This window comes from Molossus molossus, unplaced genomic scaffold, assembly GCF_014108415.1.
Source record: "Molossus molossus isolate mMolMol1 unplaced genomic scaffold, mMolMol1.p scaffold_m16_p_20, whole genome shotgun sequence".
In the NCBI taxonomy this organism is placed as follows: domain Eukaryota; kingdom Metazoa; phylum Chordata; class Mammalia; order Chiroptera; family Molossidae; genus Molossus; species Molossus molossus.
The window spans coordinates 2,744,440-2,771,954 of NW_023425356.1; the positions used below are offsets into that span (position 1 = coordinate 2,744,440).

The window sequence follows — 27,515 nt, forward strand, 5'->3', positions numbered from 1 at the left end:
TCTGAGGCCAGACTACATGAACTGTGGTGAGGCGCAAGGCCACCTGGTGATGGAACCAAGTTGCTGAGACAAAAACTGCATCTACCGAACACGGTCCTGACCCCCTCCCGCTCCCCTCCGTGGGTTTCCCAGGCGGCCAGAAGGAGCCACCATCAACCCTGCACTGCAGAGAAGTTCTTCAGAATCTCGGTGAGGCGCCCAGCAGGGATCTGTTCAGTTTGGGTGCCAAAGGGATGCAGGCGGAATTAAAGCTGGGAAGTGGGTTATCCACCACCTGTCCTTTGACTCGATCTTGTTTCCCTTAATCATCTACTCCACTAAACAAGGACTATTCTCCACACCTTGCCTCCTGCCTAACCCGTTATTGCATTCCTCTTAGCCCAGAGAAATTATCCTTGAAGCTCATTAGAATCAAGTGCATCTCTTATTAATTGATTCAAAGCGGGAAAAAAAAACACACAAAACAGCGACCCACATTTCCTACGGCTCAGGCTAAATAAATGTGTTCAGCAGAGCGCCTGTGCCTTCACACGGCGTGTCCGCGGCCCTTCGCAGAGGGGCCTGGGCCGAGGACACCGCCGTGGTCTGCAGCGCGCCTCCCCTGTGCCTGGCTGGCAGCTCCGCGTCGCTTGGGGTGCTCGCTCGCCCCGTGACACACGGCAGCGTCACTGAACAGACGCCAGCGAAGCCTGTCTTGAGTGGTGTCAATCGCATTGAAAATGTTTCAGCTTTCTTCGCATCCACACTAGAAGGCTTTAATTAACGCACTAAACTTTCTAAATGATAGTTAATGCACGTAAGAAGTGAGAAAGCAGAAGTGTGTGTGGGGCGTGGGTAAGTGCCTCCCTCAGCCTGCTCGGCAGGAGGGGCCTCGCTGCTCTGGGCAGCCTCCCGCGTTTCCATGGAGCCCTTGGCTCACTCTGGTCCCCCGGAGACGGAGAAGGTGGGGGAGGCGATTGCTGCTGTCACCGTCCCCTGGCTCCCGAATGGTGAGCCTCAGCCTGGAAGCAGGCCCCACCCAGCTGCTCCCCTGTCTCTGGGGGTCGAGAGGCTGAGGTCAGAAAGCCTCAGGCGAGGACGGCGGCACGGTGTGCGGCGGCACGGTGTTCGGCGGCACGGTGTGCACCCGGTGCTGCTGTTACAAGGGAGCAGCTGGTGGTACTGGGTGCCGAAGGGCTCCGTGAGCTGTCAAGGGCTTCTGCTCCTGTCAGGGACCATCGCTGCTGGTCCTGTGGTCCCGGGTTGCAGAAGGGGCACCGAACTTGGCTGTTGGGAGGCAGAGTTCACCAGAAAGCTGAAAAGATGGGGGTCCAGGGTCCAGGGCAGGGTCTCTGGTGGGACTCCACATTTGAAAGATGACCACAGAGAGAGCAGAGTGGCTTCCTGGGTTGGAGGAGCACATACCGTGAGTGACAGGAAGGCCACAGACAGGGGGATACTCGTTTTTGGGTATCCGGAAAGGCAGGATGGGTCCTGAGAGAGAGAGTCCAGCAGGTCCTCCCCACACAGACATGTGGAAGCCCAGGGCTCTTCCATGCTCTGCCTTCGCCCGGTGTCCGATTATCCCGGAAAACATTCTCCAACTGCCCACCTGTGCGTCCTCTGCACACGCACAGGTCACACTGCGTCACAGATAACTCTTAACTGTCTGGTCTCCACCTTGTCCGTGGTCCTCTGGGGGAGGGCCATCACAACGTTGCTAGTATTTGTGTCTATAATGCCCAGTACACAGTAGGCTGAAAGTCATGTGCTTAATAAAATGTAAGGGAGAAAAAGGGAAAAGAGTGTTTCACAAGTCAAAGAAGAAATTTCAGATACGACGGAGTGATCAACAACCATTCTAGTTAGTGAGGAGGCAGAAAGTCCCGGACCTGGTGGCCGCTGAACCACTGGGAACATGTACAAGGGCCCTTTCGACGTGTGGTGGGGCGGAAAGCTAATTCTGGTGGGCTGCGAACAGAAAAGCAAGTTAGACATGAGAGACAGTGAGGAGAGACCGTGTTTGCTAGAACCGGACCTGTGCCAGGAGGGAGAGGTTCTGACCCCGTCACTGCCCCCCGAGGATCCCAGGTGACGCACAGCTCTGCCCCGAGTGTCTGGACCAGGAGGTGGTGGCTGACACAGCAGAAGCTGCCCAGGCCCCACTCCCAACAACGAGGCTGCAGCTCCAGGAGAGGGCCTTGCTCAGGGTCGCAGGGGGCAGGCTGGTGCCCTCTGACCAGGTGCGGAGCAGGGACTAAGGGGCTGCAGGCTGGGAAGGAGGGCTCTGGGTATCTCCAGGTGTCTTCCAGGGGTCAGCTGCGTGGGAGGGAGGGAGCAGGAAGGTGCCCTGGTGCCCCGTGCCCCTGGGCTGCAGGAAGAGCTACACAGATGGCAGGGGGACCTCTAAAGGCGAGACTTCCAGTTTGCAAGGGTATGGGACTCAGCCGAACAAAGCTGCTCTCTCACTCGCGGAAAGCGTTTCCCGTGGTGTCCGGGTGCCCGGGCAATGCCCCCGGCGTGGCGTGGCACCTTCTCCAGGAGACGTCAGGAAGTGAGCACGGAGAAGGGAGGGCAGGTCGAAATGCTCCCACTGAGAGCCGTGAGGAGGAGCCTGTCTGCTCCAGGCTGGAGGGCACCGCCCAGGGCACCACCACCTCCGCCAGCACACCTGCGGGGCTTCTCGGCTCTCGGCAGGCCGCACGGCAGGGCTGGAAGCCCCACGCTCCCCGCACGCCTGCCCACGCTAATGCATTCACATGCAGTGCTTTCCCGGGGACCCACACCTGAAGGAGGACCCGCTGACAGCCCCGAAAGGATGGGAAGCACTGGGGAGCTCAGCTGAGCTCAACTTCCTGCAGAGAATCTAGAAGGTTCTACAGCATGAGATGAAAAGGGATAAAATTGAGAAAGAGGGAAGACAAGCCAAATGCTGTGTGACCACACATGTTCAAAAGGCACGGTCGGACTGTCTGCGGGCACCGTGCGCCAGAGCGGCCGGGGGTGTGGACGGGCTGAGGCTGCAGGCAGCGTCGCCAGCACTGCCCCGAACCCTGGCTGCAGCGTCTGTGCAGGCGGGTGGCAGGCACTGCTCCTCAAACACACTGCTAGGGCTCACCTGTGACCATGAGCACAGACCACCGCGGCTGCGGGTTTGCGACCTCATGTAATTGCTTTCCATGATCTGTGCAGCATAAAACAGAGGGAAGGGTTAGAAATGAAGTGTTGACTTGATCACTATGGGCAACCAAACAGCAGCCGGTTTCTAAGGAGCAGAGGCCGGGGGTGGCACTCCACTGGACATGAGAACTGCGTGGGTAGCTGTGGCATCCGCCGATCACTCTGCCGCTGAGGGTGCCCGGCCTGGTCTTCCCCAGATGCCAGCATTTTGGTTAAGCCCTTCAATAGCAGTTGGGACCCATAAAATTTGAAAGCCAAAAATCAATAATTATGATTTGTTAGCTTTGAGATATATTTTTTTGTAAATCAGATCACCTTTATAATTTCAAAATGTGGACAATGGATTTCTTCTCAGTCCTCGATGAGGACGAGCAGGCAGAGCCGCGTGTACGCAGATGTCTCTGCTCTTCGCGCTCCCAAAGCTCTCTGACGCCGTGAATCGCCAGAAGAGTATTATCTTGAACCTAATACTCCTTTTATTCAAATGGGAAGATGGGCTCAAAGAGAACTATAACAAATACATATTTTTTCCTGGGGGGAGATGTCAGGGCACAGCTCAGATCTGCAGAGAGAGATTTGCCTTCTCCGTAAAACTGGGCTTTGCAGCGGACTCACCGGCGCCGAGGGGTGCTGATCACCCGGGGCTCGAGGAGGCCGCCAGCTCAGGACAGCACGGGAATGCGGACTGACCTCACATGCCGTGGTTTCCTTATAATCCCCCAATCCCCGCCCCAAACAAGAAAGGTACTTTTTTTTTCCAGCTTAAAAGTAACAGAAGAATTAATGTGGGTGAGTTATGCTGGAGATGAAGGCACTTCCATACCTGTCTAAGGACAGAAGTAATACTAATTAGGTGTGTTTGGATTGAAGCAGTACATTGGATAAAGTTTGAGGAATTACACTTAACCACTCACTTTCATGAAAAAAGACAAAGGAAATAATGACATTTGTGCTTGTCAATTAAATGTCAATTTTATGAGTGAGGAGAACCAAGGAGCCCTCACTTTGAGGAACAGGACAGGATGCTGCAGAGCAGTAGAAATGCTGCATGGTTCACACCTGAGCAAGGAGGTAGCTGCAGGTCAGATTCAGAAGCTGCCCAGATTCCCAGACCAGACAAGCTGTCCCTGCTCCACCTCAGGATCCCCCCGCTCTGCTGGTCCAGGCCCGTGCAGGCATCACTGACGGATCCCCCCGCTCTGCTGGTCCAGGCCCGTGCAGGCATCACTGACGGATCCCCCCGCTCTGCTGGTCCAGGCCCGTGCAGGCATCACTGACGGATCCCCCCGCTCTGCTGGTCCAGGCCCGTGCAGGCATCACTGACGGATCCCCCCGCTCTGCTGGTCCAGGCCCGTGCAGGCATCACTGACGGATCCCCCAGCTCTGCTGGTCCAGGCCCGTGCAGGCATCACTGACGGATCCCCCCACTCTGCTGGGCTTGGCTTTGAGTCACAATCTTCTGTTACACTGTGCTTCTGGCAACCACCACCAATTGATCAGAGCTGCCCTGCAAAGTGAACCCACTTTCCCGAGATGAAGAGAGACCAAGCCCGGGAGGCTCACAGGCACACAGCTGGTCCCGCTGTAAGCAATGAACACCAGCTCTCCATGACATGGGAGACTCCCTGCAGCACCTCCCCAGTGCCTCATGTTAAACTCTGGTGTTGTTCTCTGATTGGCTACAGCAGTAGTTGCCCCTCACCCCCTTTAGGACCAATGACAAATCATTCATGCCAGTTCATTGCCCAAACCCCAATTTAATAAATTTATCTCCATTTTACTTGGAAAATGACCAACTCTGAATTGTTGAGAATCTTTTCTTTGTGAACTGGAATGCTTCAAAGGACAAAAATGCTAGCTTTTACCAGATTAAATGAAACTAAAGCAAGGAAGATCACATTATCAATAGAAGGCCAGGAAAAAGTATAAATATAATGTGTGAGTCTCAGCTGGAAAATACACACCAAAGGTAGAAAAAATAAACTCAAGTATTTTCAATGTTTATGTTTACCCTAATATTATCCACATACTTGGGGTATGGATATATCACATATCACATTTCCAAAGTACTTCTATCTATTATCTATCTACCTATCTATTATCTATCTACCTACCTACCTATCTACCTATCATCTATCTGTATCTATGTATGTATGTATGTATCTATCATCTATCTACCTACCTACCTATCATCTATCTGTATCTATGTATCTATCTATATATGTATCTATGTATATATGTATGTATGTATGTATGTATGTATCTATCTATCTATCTATGTATCTATCTATCATCTATCTACCTATCATCCATCTATATCTATCGATCTATCATCTATCTATCTATCTACATATTATCTACCTATATCTATTTATCTATCATCTATCTATCTATCTATCTATCTATCTATCTATCTATCTATCTATCTATCATCTACCTACCTATCATCTATCTATATCTATCTATCTATCTATCTATCTATCTATCTATCTATCTATTAGAAGTAATTATAACAATAACTGCCATGTACTGAATGCCTCCTGTGTGCTGTACACTTTACAGGTGTGCTTTCTAACCCTCACAAAGCACTTGTAAAATAGGTATCATTGTGTCAACTTGCCATTATAGGATGGGAGGATTGTGGGGTTCATGTAGCTGGCCCACAGTTACCCCGAAGTGAGACACTGAGCCTGGGTTCAAACCCATGCCCGCCATGCTCCCCACTCGCACCCCCACTGGAGCATGCTGACTGCTCTGTGGGCTCATCACACATGAATGGGACCATTAGATGGCCAGAGGGCAAATCTTATCCAGCAACTTTTGCTTCTAAGTATAAATAATCACCATTTATTTTATGTAAATTAGATCTCAATTTGGAAAAATAAAAATATAAAAAAATAAATAGCTTGGAAGACATAAAACTTTTAAAGTTGTGGCAGGAGACAGCATACCCCTCTTCTGAGACTCATCGGGCCTGTGGTCCTGCCTGTGACGCTCTCTTTGTGCTCTGTGTTGGAGAACATGCCAGAACAAGAGAAAGAGACACCTTCATATATAGTATCACAACCGGATAGCCATCGTTTTATCAAATCATATTACTCTTGGCTTTAAAATAACAAGAGACGATGGACTTGGTTATCTGAATGCACCGATTTCGGTTTCTGTCATCCAAACAAAGCCATGTTTTAGGAGTTTCTCTACAAGCACCTGCCGGTTTCCTGATTTATCCTAATGGAAGCTTTTTAAATGAGCACAGATTATCCTCACTTATCAATATCGCTGATACGCATTTCATCATGTTTTAATACCTGCTGGGAGCAATTTGGCATGCTTCCTGTTTTCTTCTCAAATGACTCTGTTCCTGAAAGGGCCTGGCTGGAATTTTAATTATAAATTGGCTTTCTTTTTTCCCTTCTAAATGAGGACAGTGCAGATAGTTTGTGTGATTTAATTCTATAGCATGGAGCGCTGTGTGAGGCGCTGGAAAATTCTCGTATGAATGAGACATGATCCCTGTTTTCAAGACGCTCTTAATGAGCTCAGTGATGGACAAGAAGAGACAGGACCAGGAGATAATGTAATACTGGAAACAGCAGTTATATGAAAAAGGGCTACTGGAGAACAGAAGAAGGAGAGACCCCATTTTCCTGGAGGGAGAAGGAGCAGGTCACAGATGGCTTCACAAAGAAAGTGACATTTGAGACAGATCCTAAAGAACATGCGTGATTGATCAACATTTCATTCACCTGCAGCCGCCAGGCTGCTGCTCCTGCGCGGGATGCCACGTCAGGCCCGGCTCGAGGTGAGAACCCGGCCTTCCAGAAGCTCAGACTCGGGGCGTGTCGCCGAGGAGGAGTGGGGGTCATTCAGCCGCCTGCCTCACTCTTCCCATCAGGCTTCTTCCCATCTCCTTTTACTACACTAGACCCAGACACTGGGACCAGGGAGACTGCATTTCTCACGAGCATCCCACCTGGTCCTGGAGCCCCACGGTCTGCCGGCAGCCGTCCTCCCAGTGGGCCGGGAGGCACGCCTGCCGCACAGCGTCACTGCACTGTGAGGCCAGAGCCAACGACACGCCTGGCCGCTGGCCCTTCCTAAGCCATCCGCAGACACATGGCGTGGGAAGTTAACCAGCCAACAAGGGCGGTACACACAGGGAGAGTATATTAAATATACTAACTACCTGAGGGACTGCATGACTCATTCGGTCAAATCCTTGTTTCCCTGGCTAACATCTCATTTTCTCTCCATCTTCAAACATGGGATTGCAATTGGCTTCTCGCTTTCCACTCTAATTCATTCTAGCTGACCGCTGAGGGGAAGACTATGCCGAGTAAGGAATGGAGGTCATTCGCTTTCCAAATGGACCTCTGCCATCTCAAGATGGCTACACCCAGGGTCTTCCTAGGAAGGGCTAAGTCTCCTCTTTTCTCCCCTTCAGCACCCGGACACAGGCAGGCGCCATCCTGATCTCCAGCTACTGAGAGTGTAATACAAGCTGTCGTCTCACATACTCACACACACTCACACTCTCACACACTCATGCACACTCACACACATCCATGCACTCACACTCACACATACACACTCACACACTCATACACACATACACACGTGCACTCACATACATGCATGCATGCACACACATACACTCTCACACACACATACTCTCTCACACATACACACTCTCACATGCACACTCACACATACACATACCCACACGCACACTCACACACACTCACACATACACTCACACACTCTTACACTCTCACACACATATACACTCACACACATTCACTCTCTCATACACATACACACACTCTTACACTCTCACAAACATACACACACACTCACTCTCTCATACACACACTCACACATACACACACTCTCTCACATGCACACTCATACATTTTCTCTCTCTCTCACACACACACACCCCCCCTGGTAACAAAGGGAGGAACAGGACGCCATCTGCACCAGGGTCCAGAGTGCTTAGATCCACTGTTAGAAACACTGACCTGCAGGGCACTGTCACCTGCCTCGTTAGGTCAGCTGCAGAGGAGCCAGGAGCTCAGATCCACTGCCAGGCCTGCCTGGTCCTCCTCTCACTACTAAGAAATGAACCACTAACCCTCACACAGGCAGCATCTTGTTCTTTTCTTTAACAAATGATAATGTTGAAAATGACACTTCCTATTCTGATGAAGGCTCAGTGTGCCAAAATAAACCTAAATCAAGACCCAAACTACCAGCAAATCAATTTCCACTTCCGTCACTGATACAGTGTCTCCATCATTGTCCACCTTCCACCTGAATAGGTGAGTTTGGAAATGAGCACGCGAGTCCAGTGAAGACCAGCGGCACAGAGCCACGCGCCTTGCATGGCGACCCCTTGCATTCGGGATGACGCTGTTATAGATGATCATAAACCATCAACACGATTATGTTGGAAACAATTTTCATTAGATAGTTAAAATGAATGAGTGTAAAGTTTTTTGCGAATTTTTTTTTTAGTTATAAACAACCTTAGGATATTGAGGGTCATTGATGAGGGCAAGGACGCTCACCTGTCAATCCTGCAGACTCAGTTTATGGTCATGTGATTAGTTACATTCACAAGACTGCCTCAGCACAGTCTTGCTAATTACAATATTAGAAATATTAACGTCACCCAGCATTTGTTTCATTGCCACTCACGGAGTCATTCAGCGCTGTTTTCCTACAACCCACGCTATGAGATCTTATTTCTCCCTTCCTTTTGGTTCTATCAATCATACACGTTATTCCTCAAGAAGCCATTACTCTGGCTGTGCCAGGAGAGGAACAGGGTGTCTTCCACGGGAGCTCAAGTGCGCGTCAGTTAGATGATCCCCCCCCTCCGCTCCGCATCCCTAGCCCTGCCCCCTAGGCAGAGTGCGCAGGGGTTTTAGTTTCCTTTTTTTTTCCATGTGACCTGTTTCAAGTTAAGATTCATTTGAATTATTAAATGCTTCCTTAAAGAATCTTTTTATACTTGCTTCTCTTTTCTTTAAAGTTAATTATTGATGTAGTGACAAGCTGAAAAGACTAAGAATTATAATTTTTCCTCCCCTCACTTAGGGCTGGGGAAATGTCTTTTGACAATGGCTGTCTGTGTAGAAGAACACAAAGGAAACACAAAGGCGAAATGCTGACTGTTGTATCAGAAAGGAGCTGCTAAAATCACCGTATTATGCAAAACGTAAACGCAGTGTACATTTCTCACAAAACAGCAGCGAGCGAGAAGGTCGGGACGTAACCTTTGGCGCCCCGGCTTAAGCACATAGCAGAAGCAGCTACAAAGATACTGTTTAGATTTTAATTTTAAAAAACATTATCATATTCTCCAGGGCCCCCATGATGATCTTGAAAATAGGGAACGTCACCAGTTCAGAGCTTGTTAAAGAATAAGGACCCTCCGCCCCCACTGGAAAGGCCGGCCTCCGCCCAGCCCGCAGGGGCGCGGAGGGATCTGCTGCGGGACCCTGCCTGCACTGGTTTCGGAACACCGTACGTGGCAGTCCCACCTGTCATTGGGCCTCCTCCAGCAGGAGTCAGCTGTGGAACCGTATCCCACGGCCCGGTCTCCTGCGCGGGGCGGTGGGAGGGAACCACGACCTGGAGTGGCCGCGAGCAGGCGCACGTCTCGGGACAGCCAGCGGGAGGTGCGCACCTACCTTTCCGGTGAGCTCAGCTATTCCAGGAACTGGCTTCCCCTTCTGGTGGCTCGCGGTAGGGGGGCTCTGCCCGTCCCAGGCCCGCAGCTCCTCGATGCTCTGCAGGTAGAGGAGGGCTCGCAGGCCAGCGCAGTAATCCTCGATCACCGTGAAGTCCTGGTTCTGGACAGCGCTGCACACCTGGGGAGGACGGCAGCAGGCAGTCAGACCCGGCTCCCCCAGCACACCCCCTTCCACCGAGGGCGCAGGCGCCCGGGTCCCGCCTCCGGGGCCGAGGGGAGGCGCATGGGCACGGGAGTCCTGCCCCAAGCCTGGAGCGCTGCGGTCTCACACGTGTCCACCTTTCAGAACGCACCGGACCGCACACCTGGAATACGTGCAGGGTGCCGTGCGTCGGCTACACCTCAGGAGGGCTGTTCAAAGTCAGAGCCACTCAGCCGAATGTCCAAGGAGTCAAATGTGGCATAGCACAAGGAAACCCAGCTGAGAGCTCACTTTCCTCGCTGGGACGTGGGGCCCAGACCTGGAAGTCGGCCGCGGTCACTCGGCCCCCTCCCCCATGGCCTCGGCTTGGCTGCATCTCCTCTACCCACTGTGCTGCCATCTCGGACCTGTCCTCTCTGCCTCAGGTTTGCACGTCCCTTCTTCACCTTCGACACGGGTCCGGCCCCCAGCCCTCTTGGGTCTCCCGGACATGCACTTCTTCAGCGAGGCCTCTGGGAGCCCAGAGTAGTTAAGGCTTTCCTTTTTAAAACTGTATTTATATATTTTTATTTTTTAATTACAATTGGCATTCAATATTCTTCTGTCTTAGTTTCAGATTATAGCACCATGGTGAGACCAGCAGGTACTCACAGAGTGCCCCCTCCCTGCAGCTTCCAGAACCCACTGGCTTCACCTGGTTCTTGCGACCTTCCTGGCCATGTTCTCTAGGCTGCGAGCTACGCCTCTGTGACTGTCCACTACCGGTCTGACTTCCCAGTCCCTGCACTTTGCACCCAGCAGCCAGCCCCCCCCCCCCCCCCCCCCCCCCCCGTCTGTGCTCTGTATCCATGAGTCTGTTCCCATTTCGCTCTTGTATTCTGTTCGTTAAGGCTTTCTTACACTCACACACCTTCGGTAGATAATTATTGCACAATTATTTGACAGGTCACTCCTCAAGCCGATGGAAACTTCAGGGGGGAAGACCATGCTCTTATCTTGGTCACCGTGCTATCCCAGGGACTAGCACACTGTCCCTGATTCTGACTCTCAATAGACATGTGTTGAATAAGTGAATAATTCAGAAGGGATACTTTAATTTGAGTAATTATGTCAGAAAATAGAGATGAAAACATTCTGGAGATAAGGAAGATAGAATCTTATTAGGATTCTTCTAATAAAAATATACTTGTTGGTCTGTGTTAGAATTAAAGTGACAGCTTGGATTTACTGGGTTTGGAAAACACTCGGGGGCCAGTTATTTCAGAGCATCTCCTCCTTCCGACACCGTGGGCTCCCGAGACTCACTTTTGACCCACCATCACTTCAAATTCAAAACCTACAGGATAGGACGTAACACCTCTCCTCACCTATACTGCAGATCAATCCAAGAAGCAACCCTCCAAATAGGCTACGCAACACTCATTTCTACCCCATTTTGAGCTGTTAAATTCTTAGCATACATACACCTGGCGCCTGGCCATGGCAGCCGACAGAAAACTCGTCAGATGTGAATGAAAATGAGAAAATACCTGAAAACAGGAAATAAAAGAGATTCGGTCTAAGGTCGCTCAGAGCCCCCTGGATCTTTAATGAATGCCTTGTATTATAACCTGGCAGCCCAGCACACGACCTCCACTGGTGGGTGAGGGAGTTCACTGAGCACACCCGGTGCCAGCACGGGGCTCGGGAAGGAGGGAGAGGGCAGGAAACACTGCCCGGAGTTCTCAGCAAGGGCTGGCAGTGACTCCGTGCCAGGCGTGAATCGGAGGCCGGGCGGGGTCTGGGAGCACCAGCGTCTGGATGGGAGGCTACGGAGACTAGAAGACACGGAGCAGGAGGGACCCAAGGTGACCTCTGGGAAGATGTCCAGGCTGCGTGAAGACCGATGGCCTCAGAGCTGGAGTGACCGGGGTTGGCGATCAGGAGACACCAACCACAGTTGCCACCATTGGGCACACGCCCTCAGCAGTGCAGAAGCCATGCAGGGTGGGTGAGGGATGGGTGCAGGTTGGGGACCTGGAGACTTGGGGTCAGGCAGTTCTTACGTGAAGTTTGGCTCCAGTAAAGGAAGAGGAAAGATGTGGGCACTGGAGGGACTTGCTCTGTGTTGGGGCCACGGGGCCATGGGGCCACTTGACATTCAGAATAGGACAGAATGACTTGTGTGTGTTATATTTCTGTCAAAACTGGGTGGGTGATGGCGCGCTAAAAATAATTCAATATCTAACATGATGTGGGCTCTTACTATCGGGCATCCTGCTAAACATGCTTTAATGTATTAGCTCATTTAGTCCTCAAGTAAACCTAACAGGCAGGTTTAATTTTTAGCCCTAATTGTTAGAGAGGAGGAAACTGAGTCATGGAGGTTAAATGACTGCCCGGCCACCTGGTTAGGAGCACACTCACCTCCTGTGCTAAGGCATGCACAGCGGCAGAGGAAAACGGTTTTCATGTGCTACAGTTCTCTTTGCCTTCAACCATTCCGTGAACCAAATTCATGGTTTTTTTTTTGTTTTGTTTTTTTTAAATGGTCAAATGATCTTCAACCCAAATATAACCTTTGTTTTGAAAAAGCCACACTGCCAGATGAAAATTGTCAATGTTCTCCAATTTGATTTGCCTCCTTACTTGCACAGCATGAGAAAAACAACAATAAAACAAGTGAAAAAGCAGAAACAAAACCCTCCCATTTCCTATCTGCAGTGCTTGATGTTACTGCAATGTCCGAAAGAACACTGCATCGCCACTAAACGCAGACAGGAATGTTTTCTATGAAGCTCATTTATGTGAAAAACCTGCTTCTTAGGAGGAACAATTTGAACATTAATTAGGCCTGCTGTAACTTTCTTAGAGTTGATTTTTTCCAAGAATAATTATAAAGAACATCATTATAATTTTTTCCACAGGATTTTTTTTTTTAACTGGATAAGTCAACAGACACTTTCCTTGGCGCGCTTTGCTCGCTGGGAGGTTCGCTTTGTGGTAGCACATGCTACGGGAAAACTTCTATCACCTTAAAACAGTGCGCCCACCACAAACGTAAAACCTCGGATTTTAAAACCACATCATCACGTCCTGTCCTTCATGGGATGCTCATGCTATAAAACCGGTCGTTTAAAGGTCTCTACATGCTTGGCAGTGGCTAAATAGTCAGGTTTAAGTTCTCTCATCTCTGATTTTGTTCAGTGAGATGCACAAAAGAGACAGAATATGTACATAGCAGACCCAGCCGAGCGGCGCTGACATCCCCGGAAGCTAGGCTGGGTGCACCCCAACTATGGAAGAGCATGGTGGGACCCATGGCTAGGAAGAGGGGGCTCTCCACACCCTCCTGCATGTTCTTTATTCCACGACGTCTCTGCTCCACATAAGTGGGAGCCATGCTGAGTATGCATAGGGACATGAACCCTAAGAGGAGACAAGACTAGCGGATGTCACAGAGTGTGGTTGGACAACGCGCTGCGCTCTGGAAGCCACCGTCAGAGGAGGGTGCTGGGGGTGCCACTTCAGGGATGCTTAGTCACAAGGCAAAGGTCACACCATTTCTCCACCTTTTCTTTCCTTTCCTTTTTTTTTGGTACATGCCCCTAGCGGAAACCAAACCCAGGACTCTGGTCCACAGGCTGACGCTCCAACCACTGAGCCAAACTGGCCAGGGCCATTTCTCCACCTTTTCAACGTGAGCAATTTGATTTTTACTTTCCATTCATTGATTTTAATTTCCATTGATTCACTTACACATTCATTTTCCTGATGGAATTTCTGGTGGCAGGGACTCGCACACCGGTATCTCCTTCTAAAATGTTAGCATCCACATGAATGACCAGAGGAGCCTACTGAAATGCAGACGCAGAATCTGTGGGTTTGGAGCAACAGGGTCCAGGGGCGGGGAGGCTGCTGGACCACACGTGGAAAAGCAAGGCCGCGAGCACCTGTGGGGAGGAATCTCTTCCTAACCTGAGGTGCGGTCTGCAAAGTACATTCCTTCTTCATTTTATTACTGGATTCTTGCAGCATCTCCACAGCCCTTTAAAGAAGAACTACTCATAATAACAAGTCACATCAGCAGAAACAGGAGTAGTTTTCTGATTACACAGAGATGAGACCCAAAATAAACCGTAGGGTGCAAGCCCGCCCCTGGGAGGAGGGCTCTGACCACAGGATCCAGGCTCAGACAAGGAGTTTGCTCAGAGGGGCCTGGTTCCCACCCCTGACTCTCTCAAAGGTGCAGGCTCTTAAATATTCCAGACGCGTTTTTGCTGTTCCTAAATGGGTGCGTTTTATATGACATCTCTTAATTGTTTGTTTAACAGCCCTGATTAGGATTCTTAATAGCTGTTAACATATTTACTTAGTATAATTTGTAAGTTCTTTATGGCGAAGGCTGGTTTACCTTCCTCACAGCAGGACGTCAGGCACCACTACAAGGATCATTGCCACCCTAACTGTTTCCGAAGCGCGGGGAGACAGCCAGCTGTCTGAGCAGGGCGCTGGGCGGCCGGTGGGCGGTGGGCCCCGCGTGCCCAGCGCCCCGGGTGCTCACTGTGGGCGCGGGCACCTCGACGCCAAGGCTGTGGCCCACGCACAGCTGCTGCGGGGGGGGGGGCGCGGGTGCTGCGCCTTCCGCGTTCTTTCTCGTGAAATGCGACTAACCACATTGATCGTAAATTTCCTGTTTATGGCGATTTGCATTATAAAAATACCCTTCACACGCATTGCTTCTTCAACACTCAGAGTAAACCCCGGTTAGGCAGGAGAGAGTACTGTTCCTTCTTGAGCTGTTTCTCCGTCCGATCCCGCCGGCCGCGCTGGGGTTCAGGGCGGGCACCGAGGCAGGCGGAGGGGAGGAAACCGTCCCAGTTGCGCAGGTGGACAGGTGACACTCCAGGTCCTAGAAGTGCGCCACCAGGCTCTATGTACGTAAAATTATGTTTACAGCTTACGCCCAGAGTTGTCCTGAAGTTCCTGAGATCCATTAGTCAGAGGATGTTTGGAGAGGATCTGCATCTAACCAGAAGTGGAAATTCTCCGCTATACTTGTCACCTTCCAAAGCACCCTTCTGACAGAGTCTCATGTGGCTGGCCCACATTCCACTCTTCTCCCCCGACACAGGCCACGGATGAAACACTGAGAAAGAGGACTGTCTATCCAATTCGCAAAGATTTCCCAGAAAAGTGAGCCTATGCTCTGCCCTTACTAATCTATTTTGATAAAGGGTTAAACTGTCTAACCAATAACGTCTGCAGTATCTTCCGAACGCTGTCTAGTTGGCAAAGCAGCTGACAGAGTCAGGGACCCTTACCCAGTGATTTCCAGCCGTCAGAGCAGGTGACATAGGAGAGAGGCCTTTGCGTGTTTCCGACCTGCCTGTTCCACAGGTCAGAGCTGTGGCAGGTTAGACAGCCTGTCGCGGTCACTCAGACCCCGGGTGCGGTCTGGGCTCACCGGCTCAGGGCTCACAGGGTCCTCGTCCTCAGCCCACACACCAGCGCAGGGAGGGAGGGCATGCTCTGAGGGCGTGGGGCACGGGACCCTGTGCTCCAACACCAAAGGCTGCGGTGGCAGGCACTACGCTCGGACCTGACCTGCTGACTCTGCTCTCTTCCTGCCACGCATTTCAAAATCCTAAATTTGACAAATCTTACATAGCTAAATAAGCACATAGTTGTAATTTTCATAAGAAGCACATTATTGCAAAATGATTTCAAATTTACTTAATGAATAAATAGTGGCAGAAATCCACAGATTAAAAAAAAAATCTTAATAATTGTATGGCCACTGGGAGGCTGACTACTAAAACCAGGAAACAGGCCTTTGCTGGTGCTGAGAGAAAAGTAGTTTCCAGCCCCGTGTGTCCACACCCATGGCTACCATCAGCTCCTGAAGTCTGGGAGTCAGTCGTTCCTCACAGACGGTCTGTCCAGGGCTGACAAGCAGACGTGTAGAACAACATGCTACTGTTGAAACTGGTGTACAACACACATTGTTAAAGGAATCATTCAGAAGAACAGCATCCCCCTATGAGTTTGGGGTCCTCCATAAACATGGCGCTGCTCAGCAGAATTCATGAATAAAACACCCGAGTTATAAATTTATAAAGCTACAGGTGGAAAGACAGCCCCCAGGAGCCCGACGGGGATGCATTTGTATGTCCACGTCAAACCACAGAGCTCAGCTGTCCAAGCACATCCGCTTTCGCTTGTGGAAGAGGTGCCGCATCCCCGCGGGAGGTCCTGTGTGTGAAGCTAGCAGCCACGCAGCGGAGCGCACGGAGAAACCCCAGGGGCGTTTCTGAGTAGCCCCCGTCTGCTCTGAGACTGAGGAACTGTGCCGATTTCGGCCCCTTCCGAGATCTCAAAGGCTGTCTCACTCTTCGGCCTCTCAAGCAGCTTCCCCCGCCCTAAAGTGATAAAATCCTAGCATTCAGCAGAATACCGTCCTGTTTTCCCCAAAAGGAAGGGTTTGTTTCAGCTTTGCTATAAAACTGCCCAAATGCCACTCTAGTAAGAGATTTGGCTTTGAGTCTGGTTGTCTATGTTCTGACCACAGCAGATTAGATTGGGAGGGGGATACAAACAGCCCCACAGACACTGTCTTTCAGAGGGTCCGCTCAGAAAAAGCCCAATGGAAAAGCTGTTCTGCTTATTAAATCTTTTCTCAAGGTTGCCCTTTAACCGCTAGCCATTGATAAAACCTAAAGGTAAGGAGGCACTTAGCTTGTTTCGTCATCACGTGTTTCATTGTCCGTCTCATTACTCACCCCCTGACACGAGTCCCTGCACTACCCCTTTCTCCTAATCAGGAAGGAATCCTGTGCAGCTGGAAAAGCTGTTGTTCAAGGTCGACCTGTGGTCATTCTCTATCGGATTCGTTTCTGAACCCATGTCCAGCCGGAGACAGAAGAGAATACAGTGTTTCTAAGGTGTTTTGTACTGGGGTCCAGACCCATCTTGCCGCCAGAATAGAACCAGTTCTCCGGGTGTCTGCTCAAAGGCAGCACAGGCTACAGCTGCCACGTGCCTGTTCCTTGGAACAGTGTGTGCGGTTACATCATTGCTCTCTGTCGATGACGCAGCCCCGACGGCCGGATGCAGTCCTTAAAGGCTGTGCCCTGCAGGCCGGGCTGCTCTGCCCCCTTCGGTATCTCTCCTTTCCAAAGATGGCTGGACCCAGATCGCAGTAACGACCTGAACAGGACATGACTATTTCAAAGACCCACACGGAGACACAGCTCTCTGCCTTTTATGAGGGGCTGGGGACGAAGTATGCGAGCCAGGAAGAACGTGAGGGAGAGACGGCGGATGTAGCCCACAGCTGTCAGAGGGCTGCAATCCATCATCGTGGGCAGGTTCTGTTTGTTAAGAGTCAATGCAGATGGGGTAACTTGACTTACAATATCATTTCTTAAAATACCATGTGGGGTTTGGATCACAGAAGAAGAAGTCACAATGCCTAGAGAAGAAAAGTCTAAATGGGAAATTAACCCATGGATGTTTTTTTCTGGACCTCTGTTATTCAATAATATAGGCAGACATTTAAAATTCTGAGAAAAGAGGACTATTTGCCCACAATGAGTAAAACATTGTCTACATGAAAATAGCATCTCAGATAACACTGTCCACCCCTTAACGTCAATCACTCACAGTTCAATATTTGTGGACACTGATAACAGAAACCATCAACTAATACACAGTTTATATGTTATATGTATTACACACTGTTCTCTTACAATTAAGCTAGAGAAAAAAGTTATTAAGAAAATCGTAGGAAGAGAAAATACATGTACTACTGTATTTATCGAAAAAACAATCCACATAATCCACATATAAGTGGACCTGTGCAGTTCAAACCTATGTTGTTCAAGGGCCAATTGTACATATTATATACATAGACACATATATATAACATTATGTAATATAATACATAACATATATTAGATATTATAACTATATTTTATATTATACATAATTTATAAAAATACACATATATAGACATACGTATATGTCTATCTATACATCTACAACCAAATTCTTGTGAGGATTATAGCAAATAAAAATATATGTGAGTATCTCCTTCAGTGTCCAAAATTCATGTGTGGCAGGTATTACTATTTGAACTTCATTCAACATCTTTCAGAGATAGTAAAAGGGCAGGGACTGTATCTGTTTTGTTCATTGCTGTACACTGAAGGCTTAGCACAGAAAGATCAGTGGTTGGCACATTATGTGTTGAATGAATGAATGAACCAATGAAGCAAGGCAAAGATGTCATAGTAACAGCATTCAGTGACAAGCACAATTCTCTGTCATTCCCAGCCAATAGCACATTTTTCTCTTTTTCTAATTATGCGACTATATCATAATTCAGAGTTCATGCCAACACACAATATGATTCTTTATCTCAACTTCGATGGCACTTAGATCATCCTTCCCACTGCACCATCAGCTGTTAACTTTTTGCATTATTATTTGGCTTTCTTTGGGTCTGCTGGTGCCCTTCCAGGGTGCCAGGGGACGCTCACTGCTTCAGCATTGCCTGGCACCCAGAGCATGGCACCGTCACACTGGAAAGGACCCACATACGGGGTACTGCTTGTCGGACGTTCCCCGTCTCTGGACCTGAACCTCGGCGGAAGCTGTCATTGGACCCTTTGTCTCCTGGTAGTCCCTTCTAATAACAACTGAAGTGATATGCAATTCAGAATTCCATAAAGACGTCGTTTAGCAATGACTGAACTCGCAGGAAGATGTCTAATGTGTGCAGTGCTCTGAACTATAATTTTCACATGCGTATGTAGACTAAAGTATTCCTACACAGCAGTCTAGATGCTAGCTCCAAAGGACAGATCAAAGAAAGCTGGGAGACACTAAGAGAAATGTCTCTACGTTTTGTGCCCGGATTCTCTTATTTAATTTTCAGTTTCTGTATCAGATGCATATCCAGGTCAGCCCGGTCATCTCCTGGGATCAGGACCAATATTTTCATTATAAAAAATTCTTTCTTGGGAGTGGGAATGTGGGGGTGAAGGGGGCCTGATACACGGTGACAGAAGAGGATTTGATTTTAGGTGGTGGGCACACAGTGCAATATACAGACCTTGTAACATAGACATCTACACCTGAAACCTGCACGATCCTATTAACCAGTCACCCCAATACATTTAATACTAAAATAAAATTAATAATAATAAAAGAAAACAAGATTTTTTTTCTGTATCTTTAATTATTTCAGGTCCATACTTTAAAGTTCAGAACTTCGTCCACTTTGAATAGTTCAAAGTAAATAATCAAACGTAGTTGAACAGATACTGACGTTTAAAATAAGTTGCCTCCCTTAACACATGGCCCACGACCTCGCCCAGTCTTCTCTCCGCTGGGATGCAGCTGGGAGTGCTCAAGAGACCGTTTTGGATTTTGACTATAAGAAAGAAATTTTAAAAAATCATTTCCTCAAAAAAAAAATGTCTTTATTACTAAAAAATAACCCACTTATTCATTTATCCTTTTGTCCCACAGATGCCACCCTGTGAACCAGTCCCCTGGCTTCTTTTCCAATCTTCTGTCGAACAGCTGCCCACAGAGCCCGGCTGCGCTGTTTGTTTCGTGTCTGTCGGAGGGAACTTCCTCAGACAGCTGCTGGGAGGGCCGAGCGGCTTCTCGGTCCAGGTGAGCCCCGTGGGGCTCGCTCACAGGTAAGAATGATTCCAGTTCCTAATTGTATATCTTCACGTGCGTTTTCTTTCCACGTTGATTAATGTCTAAGATTCGTTACTGCATCACGCCCCGGCACTGAAATGGCCACACTCATGTTGTACACGGGTCCTTATCACACACAGTGAACTTAGACGAGAACGTGCAGAGAGGTGACAGTTTCAGTGGCCGCCCTGTGCCAGCATGAACCAAACAAATCCAACTGCCATCCTGTCCCCACAAATCAACCTGCTCTTGGCCTAAAATAACTGAATTAGAATAGGAATAGGAATGAAAGAGAAGATAAATAAGGTACATGCAGGTAAGTGCACTTTATGTTTTTTCATTTCAGTATTGTCTATACCATGCCACACTGTAAGTTAAACTATTGCTTATATCCTGAAACTGGTATAAGGGAAATTACCGCACTATAATAATGCTCTACTATGCCATAGAACTGACTTAGTATTTTTAACGCTCTCTAGATTACTCACATTAGTTTGAGTGTTTTGGAAACATCAGGCCCTGTGAGTATGCCATACTGTTCTTAATCCACGGCCAGGCCTGGCACCCACTGTGTCTGGCCACGCTGAGTTCACCAGTGGCTGAGATCTGTAGCATCACTCTCCTCAGGCCAATGGTGACTCATGGGACGTGCTCTCCCTTCATCCACATGACTGCATCTGGTGTCCTTAGGATGGAGTTAATATCCAGGATGTGAAGATTGATTTACGGAGATGATAATGAGATTATGGCTCATGCCCTTAAAGCATGACAACAGAAATCCTATCATTTTCCACAAGAGGAAATATGCTAAATATTATAATATCCGACATGTCTATCATTGTGGGATTAAGCCAGCTTTCTGACACACAGGTTTGATACAGTCAGATCCTTAAACATATTACCTTCTTTAGTCTTACAAACACGGCATAATTGATTTGGGGATAATGAGGGTTTATATTTGCATGCCCCCAATTTTTAGGTCCTTGGTTTGGCTCTGTCAGATGAAACAGGAGGCCAACAGCAACCACTGGTTCCTCCCTGATATGGGGGGGGGGGGTGCCTGACAGGGGCTGTGCTTCAAGTCGGGAGACACTCATGGAAAAGTTGTGGAGGACCCAGGAGTCACAAAAGCAATAAACGGGCAGGAGATCTGACCACTCAATGTGATACAGAAGCAATATTTCCTGAATATTAGCAGAGGAAGAGTTAGGGAAATACATGGATGAGCATGTTTATAAAGGCTAATAAATCCAGGATTGTTATTTCTTTCAAGGAAATGTTTTTGAGACCTTGTATTTACTTTCTTCAATAATGTACATTTGATGCAAATTATATTTATTTTTTCCTCTAAAATTCATGGCCTTCTACAACTCAGCTTCAAGAACATGTCCCTGAGGATGCTAAGGTCCAGCTGACGTGCGCCTCTGAACTATTCAGCACCCAGCGGCTTGCTGTCTGTTTCCACTCACCCGTCCAGACACCCACCCAGTCGTTCTCTCTCAGCATCTCTCCACGAGCTGTTTCCATGGATCTACTTCTAATTCTTCTAGTCACTGTGGTGCACTTGTAAGAAATGGAAGAAAACACTCTGGTTGTGGGGGTGGGGACCTATATCCATCTGTCCACATATTTCCTAAGCATGCCTGAGGTCCCTCTGGTCACCTCCAGGTGTTTCCCTATGAACCCTTAGTCCAGATGTAAAACCCTTCTATTTATTATCATTGTCACACAGAGCACTTATGTTTTCTAAGTATGTGGGTTTTTAAAAACAGCATTACTAAGGTATAATTCCATACCATACAGCATCTTGTCTAAGTGCATGTCAGTGATTTTTAAGTTTAGAGTTTATAACCATCACTGCAATTCAGGTTTAAAAGATTCCCCTCACCCGGAAGTTCCCTTGTGCCTTGTGTAGACCCCCCCCCCCCAAGCTGCGGGCGACCACTGCTCTTTCCCTGCCTTCTATTCGCCACTTCCGATCGGCTCAGTCCAATGGAGCCGGATAACTCAGAGCACCGTGCGTCCCTCGCCTTCACCCAGCGTGCCGGGCTGCGCACCCGAGACGCTGGGCTGCGATGCGTCAGTGCGTTTCCTTGCTGGATACGGATCAGTTGTACGGACGCAGCACCTTGCACCTGTCCGCCCACCCGTGGTGCCCCAGTTTGGGGGTATCAGCCACGACCTTGTTCTCTCCATCTGTGTACAAGTCTTTTTGTCCATATATGCTTTTACTTATCTCGGTAGATACCTGGGCACGCCACTTCTGGACTGTACAGTAAATGTGTGCTGAACTTTCTAAGCAGCTGCCAAATGTCTTCTAAAATAGTCGCACCAGTTTGTCTTCCCACAGCCAGTCCAGCAGGGGCCCGGCCTCTCCACATCCCCACCAGCACTTTCTCCTGTCTGTCGTCGGATGATAGATATTCTAATGTGCAAAAATGTCAACCCGACGTGGTGGTTGAAATCACAGACACTAGGCCCAGTCATCTGAGTTTAGATCATAGCTTTGTCACCAACAATGCCATACACTGACATTCTTGTCTACAGAATGGAGAAAATAGTAAGACAATCTCATGGGAGTACTGGAGGAGTAAATGAATTAATGTAACTATTAGCTTAAAAAAATATCAGGCATAGAGTAAATTTTACGCAAGCATCAGCTACTGCAACAGTGTTATCATTTGCAGTTATAGTAAATTTAGAGCCTGGTTGTGGATTATAGTTAGGCTCTGGAAAGCTGTTTATATTCTCTTAATGATCAGTTTTTTATAGGACGTTGGCCTGACATACTTATCACATTGTCCAGGCATTAGGATTTGGGGTGCTATAAAAATCAAGCTACAGGTCTCACATATAATTAGAATGGGTAAGACCCCCACATGGCCAGAATGACCTATCAGGCAACGTCAGCAGAAATGGGACTTAAATTGATTGATTTAAGCCATGGTTCTCACTTATGTATGAAATGCACCTATCCATGGAAGAGCAATTGAAAACTGGCTTAGACAAGTTGTTTTCCTGGAAAAGCTGCTTTCAGATCTTAGTTACTTAACCTTCTCCCCTTTCTTTATCCCATTTGTTTCTTTGTCTCCGTTCCCCTTTCTTGACCGCTTGGATGGTTAATAAACCATCGCTGCTTCTGGCCAAGGAATGGATGGAGAACGAGCCAAAGGATGACATTCCCCCTTCCCAACTCCCTGCAATGCCCCTGAACGCACTGCTCTGAGGAGGAGCGAGGCCCGACGCGTTCTGAGCAATAACTCTGAAGCTGCTCCGCGTGCCCGTGTGTCCGTGTTCACAGACCATCACCAACAGCATCCCAGAGCAGTTCCCGGGGCTGCGAGCTGGAGGTCACTTCGGTCCTAATTTCCCCCGGCCACAGGAAGCCTTGGGACACCCATTTCATTCTCTAGCAGCAAGCCAGGGTCACTTGCGACCAGCCCAGATTCTTCGTCTCCTGTGTCTCACTCTGGGAGTGAAGGGTGTAGGGTAAAAGGATTATTGTAAACGTGTATGCTCTCTGCACGCACCTGTGTATGGCCCATAGTCAGGAGCAGTGATAACAAGGACACTAGGAATATAATTTACTGTTTCGGCACATACTCCACTTCTAAAATTCTACGCTGTTATAGGAATAACATGAACATATTCTGTCTAGTATTAAAACAAAGAAGTAGGCCAATGGAAGGGAGACAAATGGAGGGAGAGTTTCTATGCCACGAGGCAGACTTTGCCCAGCTTTAACTGGGTGAGCTGTGAGGTAACTCAGTCTCGGTGACTGTCCCTGCTTGGCAATGAGCCTGGAGAAGGGAACGGCATCCCCGCTGGAGGGCCACGGGCCACGCCGCAGGGGAGGTAACGTCCAGGGGATGACCCTCCACCAGGGCAGACGTACGGCCGAGGGAATGGTGGACACTTTTCTCCCTGCCATCCCTGTGACAGATGGTCCAGGGCAGTTTTCTGTCTAGCCTACCTGGAGAGAGCCGATTAAAAGTTCTTGGTTAATACACAAAGATACTAGCAGGGGTGGTGACGATCACCCTCGTGAGTGCGAACATCAACGGGACTTTGTCGCAGGTACTCTCTGATGAGTGCGAACATCAACGGGGACTTTGTCGCAGGTACTCTCTGATGAGTGTGAACACCCACGGGGACTTTGTCGCAGGTACTCTCTGATGAGTGTGAACACCCACGGGGACTTTGTCGCAGGTACTCTCTGATGAGTGCGAACATCAACGGGACTTTGTCGCAGGTACTCTCTGATGAGTGTGAACACCCACGGGGACTTTGTCGCAGGTACTCTCTGATGAGTGTGAACACCCACGGGGACTTTGTCGCAGGTACTCTCTGATGAGTGTGAACATCCACGGGGACTTTGTCGCAGGTACTCTCTGATGAGTGCGAACATCAACGGGACTTTGTCGCAGGTACTCTCTGATGAGTGTGAACATCCACGGGGACTTTGTCGCAGGTACTCCCTGATGAGTGTGAACATCCACGGGGACTTTGTCGCAGGTACTCTCTGATGAGTGTGAACAGCCACGGGGACTTTGTCGCAGGTACTCTCTGATGAGTGTGAACAGCCACGGGGACTTTGTCGCAGGTACTCTCTGATGAGTGTGAACACCCACGGGGACTTTGTCGCAGGTACTCTCTGATGAGTGTGAACACCCACGGGGACTTTGTCGCAGGTACTCTCTGATGAGTGTGAACAACCCACGGGGACTTTGTCGCAGGTACTCTCTGATGAGTGTGAACACCCACGGGGACTTTGTCGCAGGTACTCTCTGATGAGTGCGAACACCCACGGGGACTTTGTCGCAGGTACTCTCTGATGAGTGCGAACACCCACGGGGACTTTGTCGCAGGTACTCTCTGATGAGTGTGAACACCCACGGGGACTTTGTCGCAGGTACTCTCTGATGAGTGCGAACACCCACGGGGACTTTGTCGCAGGTACTCTCTGATGAGTGCGAACACCCACGGGGACTTTGTCGCAGGTACTCTCTGATGAGTGCGAACACCCACGGGGACTTTGTCGCAGGTACTCTCTGATGAGTGCGAACACCCACGGGGACTTTGTCGCAGGTACTCTCTGATTGAGTGCGAACACCCACGGTGACTTTGTCGCAGGTACTCTCTGATGAGTGCGAACACCCACGGGGACTTTGTCGCAGGTACTCTCTGATGAGTGCGAACACCCACGGGGACTTTGTCGCAGGTACTCTCTGATGATGTGCGAACACCCACGGGGGACTTTGTCGCAGGTACTCTCTGATGAGTGCGAACACCCACGGGGGACTTTGTCGCAGGTACTCTCTGATGAGTGCGAACACCCACGGGGACTTTGTCGCAGGTACTCTCTGATGAGTGCGAACACCCACGGGGACTTTGTCGCAGGTACTCTCTGATGAGTGTGAACACCCACGGGGACTTTGTCGCAGGTACTCTCTGATGAGTGTGAACACCCACGGGGACTTTGTCGCAGGTACTCTCTGATGAGTGCGAACACCCACGGGGACTTTGTCGCAGGTATTCTCTGAAGTGCTTTCCATGCAGTGACATTGCACTCACACCATCCTATGAAGTAGGTACTATCATCATCTCCACTTTACAGAAGACAAAAGGGAAGTATAAACAGTTCCCAATTCGAGTAAAGCCCACGTCCCCAAGGCAGTGACCAGCAGAGCTGGGGTTGCAGCCCCGACAACGGGGGCCTGCTCATTGGTGGGGAGTGCTCATGGACATGCCTTTCCCAGGCGTCCCTCAACCTGTGGGTGGGCATCGCTGCTTGTGCAATGGACCTGGGCGAGGCTGCCCGGGCCCCTGCCACACTGGGTATGGTCACAGAGTGGGGTCCCCTTTGCTTTAAGGATGTGTAGCTTGGGGACATCAGATTCTACCTCTCAGGTGATGGAGCTTGCATGTTCAATGCACTAATTTGAACCAAAGTCTCTCCTACCTTCCCTTGCAGTACAAAGGTTTATAAAAGGTCTCCTTTCTTTTATGCTTAATCTGGGCATTTGTAGTCCCCTGGCATCACTTTGGCACCCTCATGCACACACCCTGCACCCAGCAGACACGCCCTGCTCGGGCCCCGTCCGCTCCCTTACGTGACTACTGGGGCCACAGTGTAAAGGCTCCCACTTTGTGTGGGGTGTGACGCTTATCACTGGAAGTGACTTACACTTTCCTTTTGCCTTGCTGTCACTCTACTTAAAATAATGACTACAGATCTCCCAGCAAAGGTCGCTGTGTCAACAGACTGCACACGGAGGATCAGATCACCAGCAGTAACTGGAAATTAATGCTCTCCTGGTAATGCACTCACTGCACACACTGATCCGCCACTGAGTCACAGAGGCTGCTGAACAGCGACTCTGCTTTCATATTTGGGAGGCTTTATTGCTCTTTCCGTAATGCATTTTTCTTTCAACTGGAATTTTTCTCTAAGTGTCTCCATTTTTAATTTCCCACAGTTGAAAAAAAACTTTAACTTATAATTGGAATCTGTAAAAATGGAGATCTCTACCTCAGAACCTGAACTATAACTTTGATGCCATAAAACACACATGATATGCAGATGCATGTTTCTGGAGAGCCCAGCCCCTGGATGATTTCGTTTTTACTTAGAAATCCAGGTGGTCCTCTATCCAGAATCACAGTCTGGTGAACACTCTGCAACGAAACATTCAAAAGTTCCCCTAAAAGCGTTTTCCTAGGAAGCACTTGAGGATGTGATTTTCTGTCCTACGGCACACTTTTTAAAAAAATTTCTCACCCGAGGATATTTTTCAATTTATCATCAGATAGAGTGGTAGGGAGGGAGAGAGAGAGACAAAGAGAAACATGAATGTGAGAGAAACACATTGACTGGTTGCCTCCTGCACGACTCAATCAGGGCCGGGGACAAACCGCAACTGAGGTCCATGCCCTTGACCAGAATTGAACCCACGACTCATTGGTCCACGGACCAATGCTCTAACTGCTGAGCCAAACCGGCCCGGGCTCCTGCAGTTCATTCCAGAGAGGAATTTGTTTTAAAGAGTGAAGGTCTGAGGGGAGATGCAGAAACCCAGCCACATCTGTGCACATCCGCACACAAAGCTCGGACAAAACCCCCACTCCCATTGCGTCGAACCCTTCACTGAGGAGGATTCTCCCACCTGGCAGGACTGGTCATCAGCTTGTATTTCGACACCCAGTCTGATCCTGCTCCTAGTCTAGACCAGGTCACCGGGCCTGGCCTGTGGTCTGAATCGTGACTTAGGGTCACTTGTGACAAGGGACGGAGCTCCGAGTCACGAGTCTCTTGGACGGGAGTGATATCCTGACAGCAGTTTCCTTTACGACTCCTCACACCTGTCGATGGCAGACACAGTGGTCACTTCCAGCAGAAGTCTTCTACAACGCTCTGAGTTCCGTGAGAACCTCGCTGTGGCGCTGTGATTTCTTTCGTCCTTTGCCTCAAAGCCACACTGAGGCAGCAGAAAGGCACGTGTGTCCCCTGCTGGCTTGTTCAGTTCTCAGGAAGCCGGGTCGTAGGGAACAGGGACACCTTCAGTGACTGTCAGCGCGAGGCTAGAACGACACCTGGTGCTCCTTCTTCTAGGTGCTTGTCACTGGAGACAGAGACCATCAGAGCCACTCCTTCTTCAGGGTGCTTGTCACTGGAGACAGAGACCATCAGAGCCGCTCCTTCTTCAGGGTGCTTGTCACTGGAGACAGAGACCATCAGAGCTGCTCCTTCTTCAGGGT

General features: G+C 49.3%; 1 protein-coding gene across 1 annotated transcript in view; it reads right to left on the bottom strand.

Moving 5' to 3' along the window:
- DPYD (dihydropyrimidine dehydrogenase) overlaps positions 1–27,515 on the bottom strand; it is a 587,465-nt gene that overhangs the window by 53,333 nt on the left and 506,617 nt on the right. Inside the window, exon 20 of the mRNA XM_036272711.1 lies at positions 9,858–10,037. Coding sequence (XP_036128604.1) covers positions 9,858–10,037 — 180 coding nt within the window. The remainder of the gene's footprint in view (positions 1–9,857; positions 10,038–27,515) is intronic.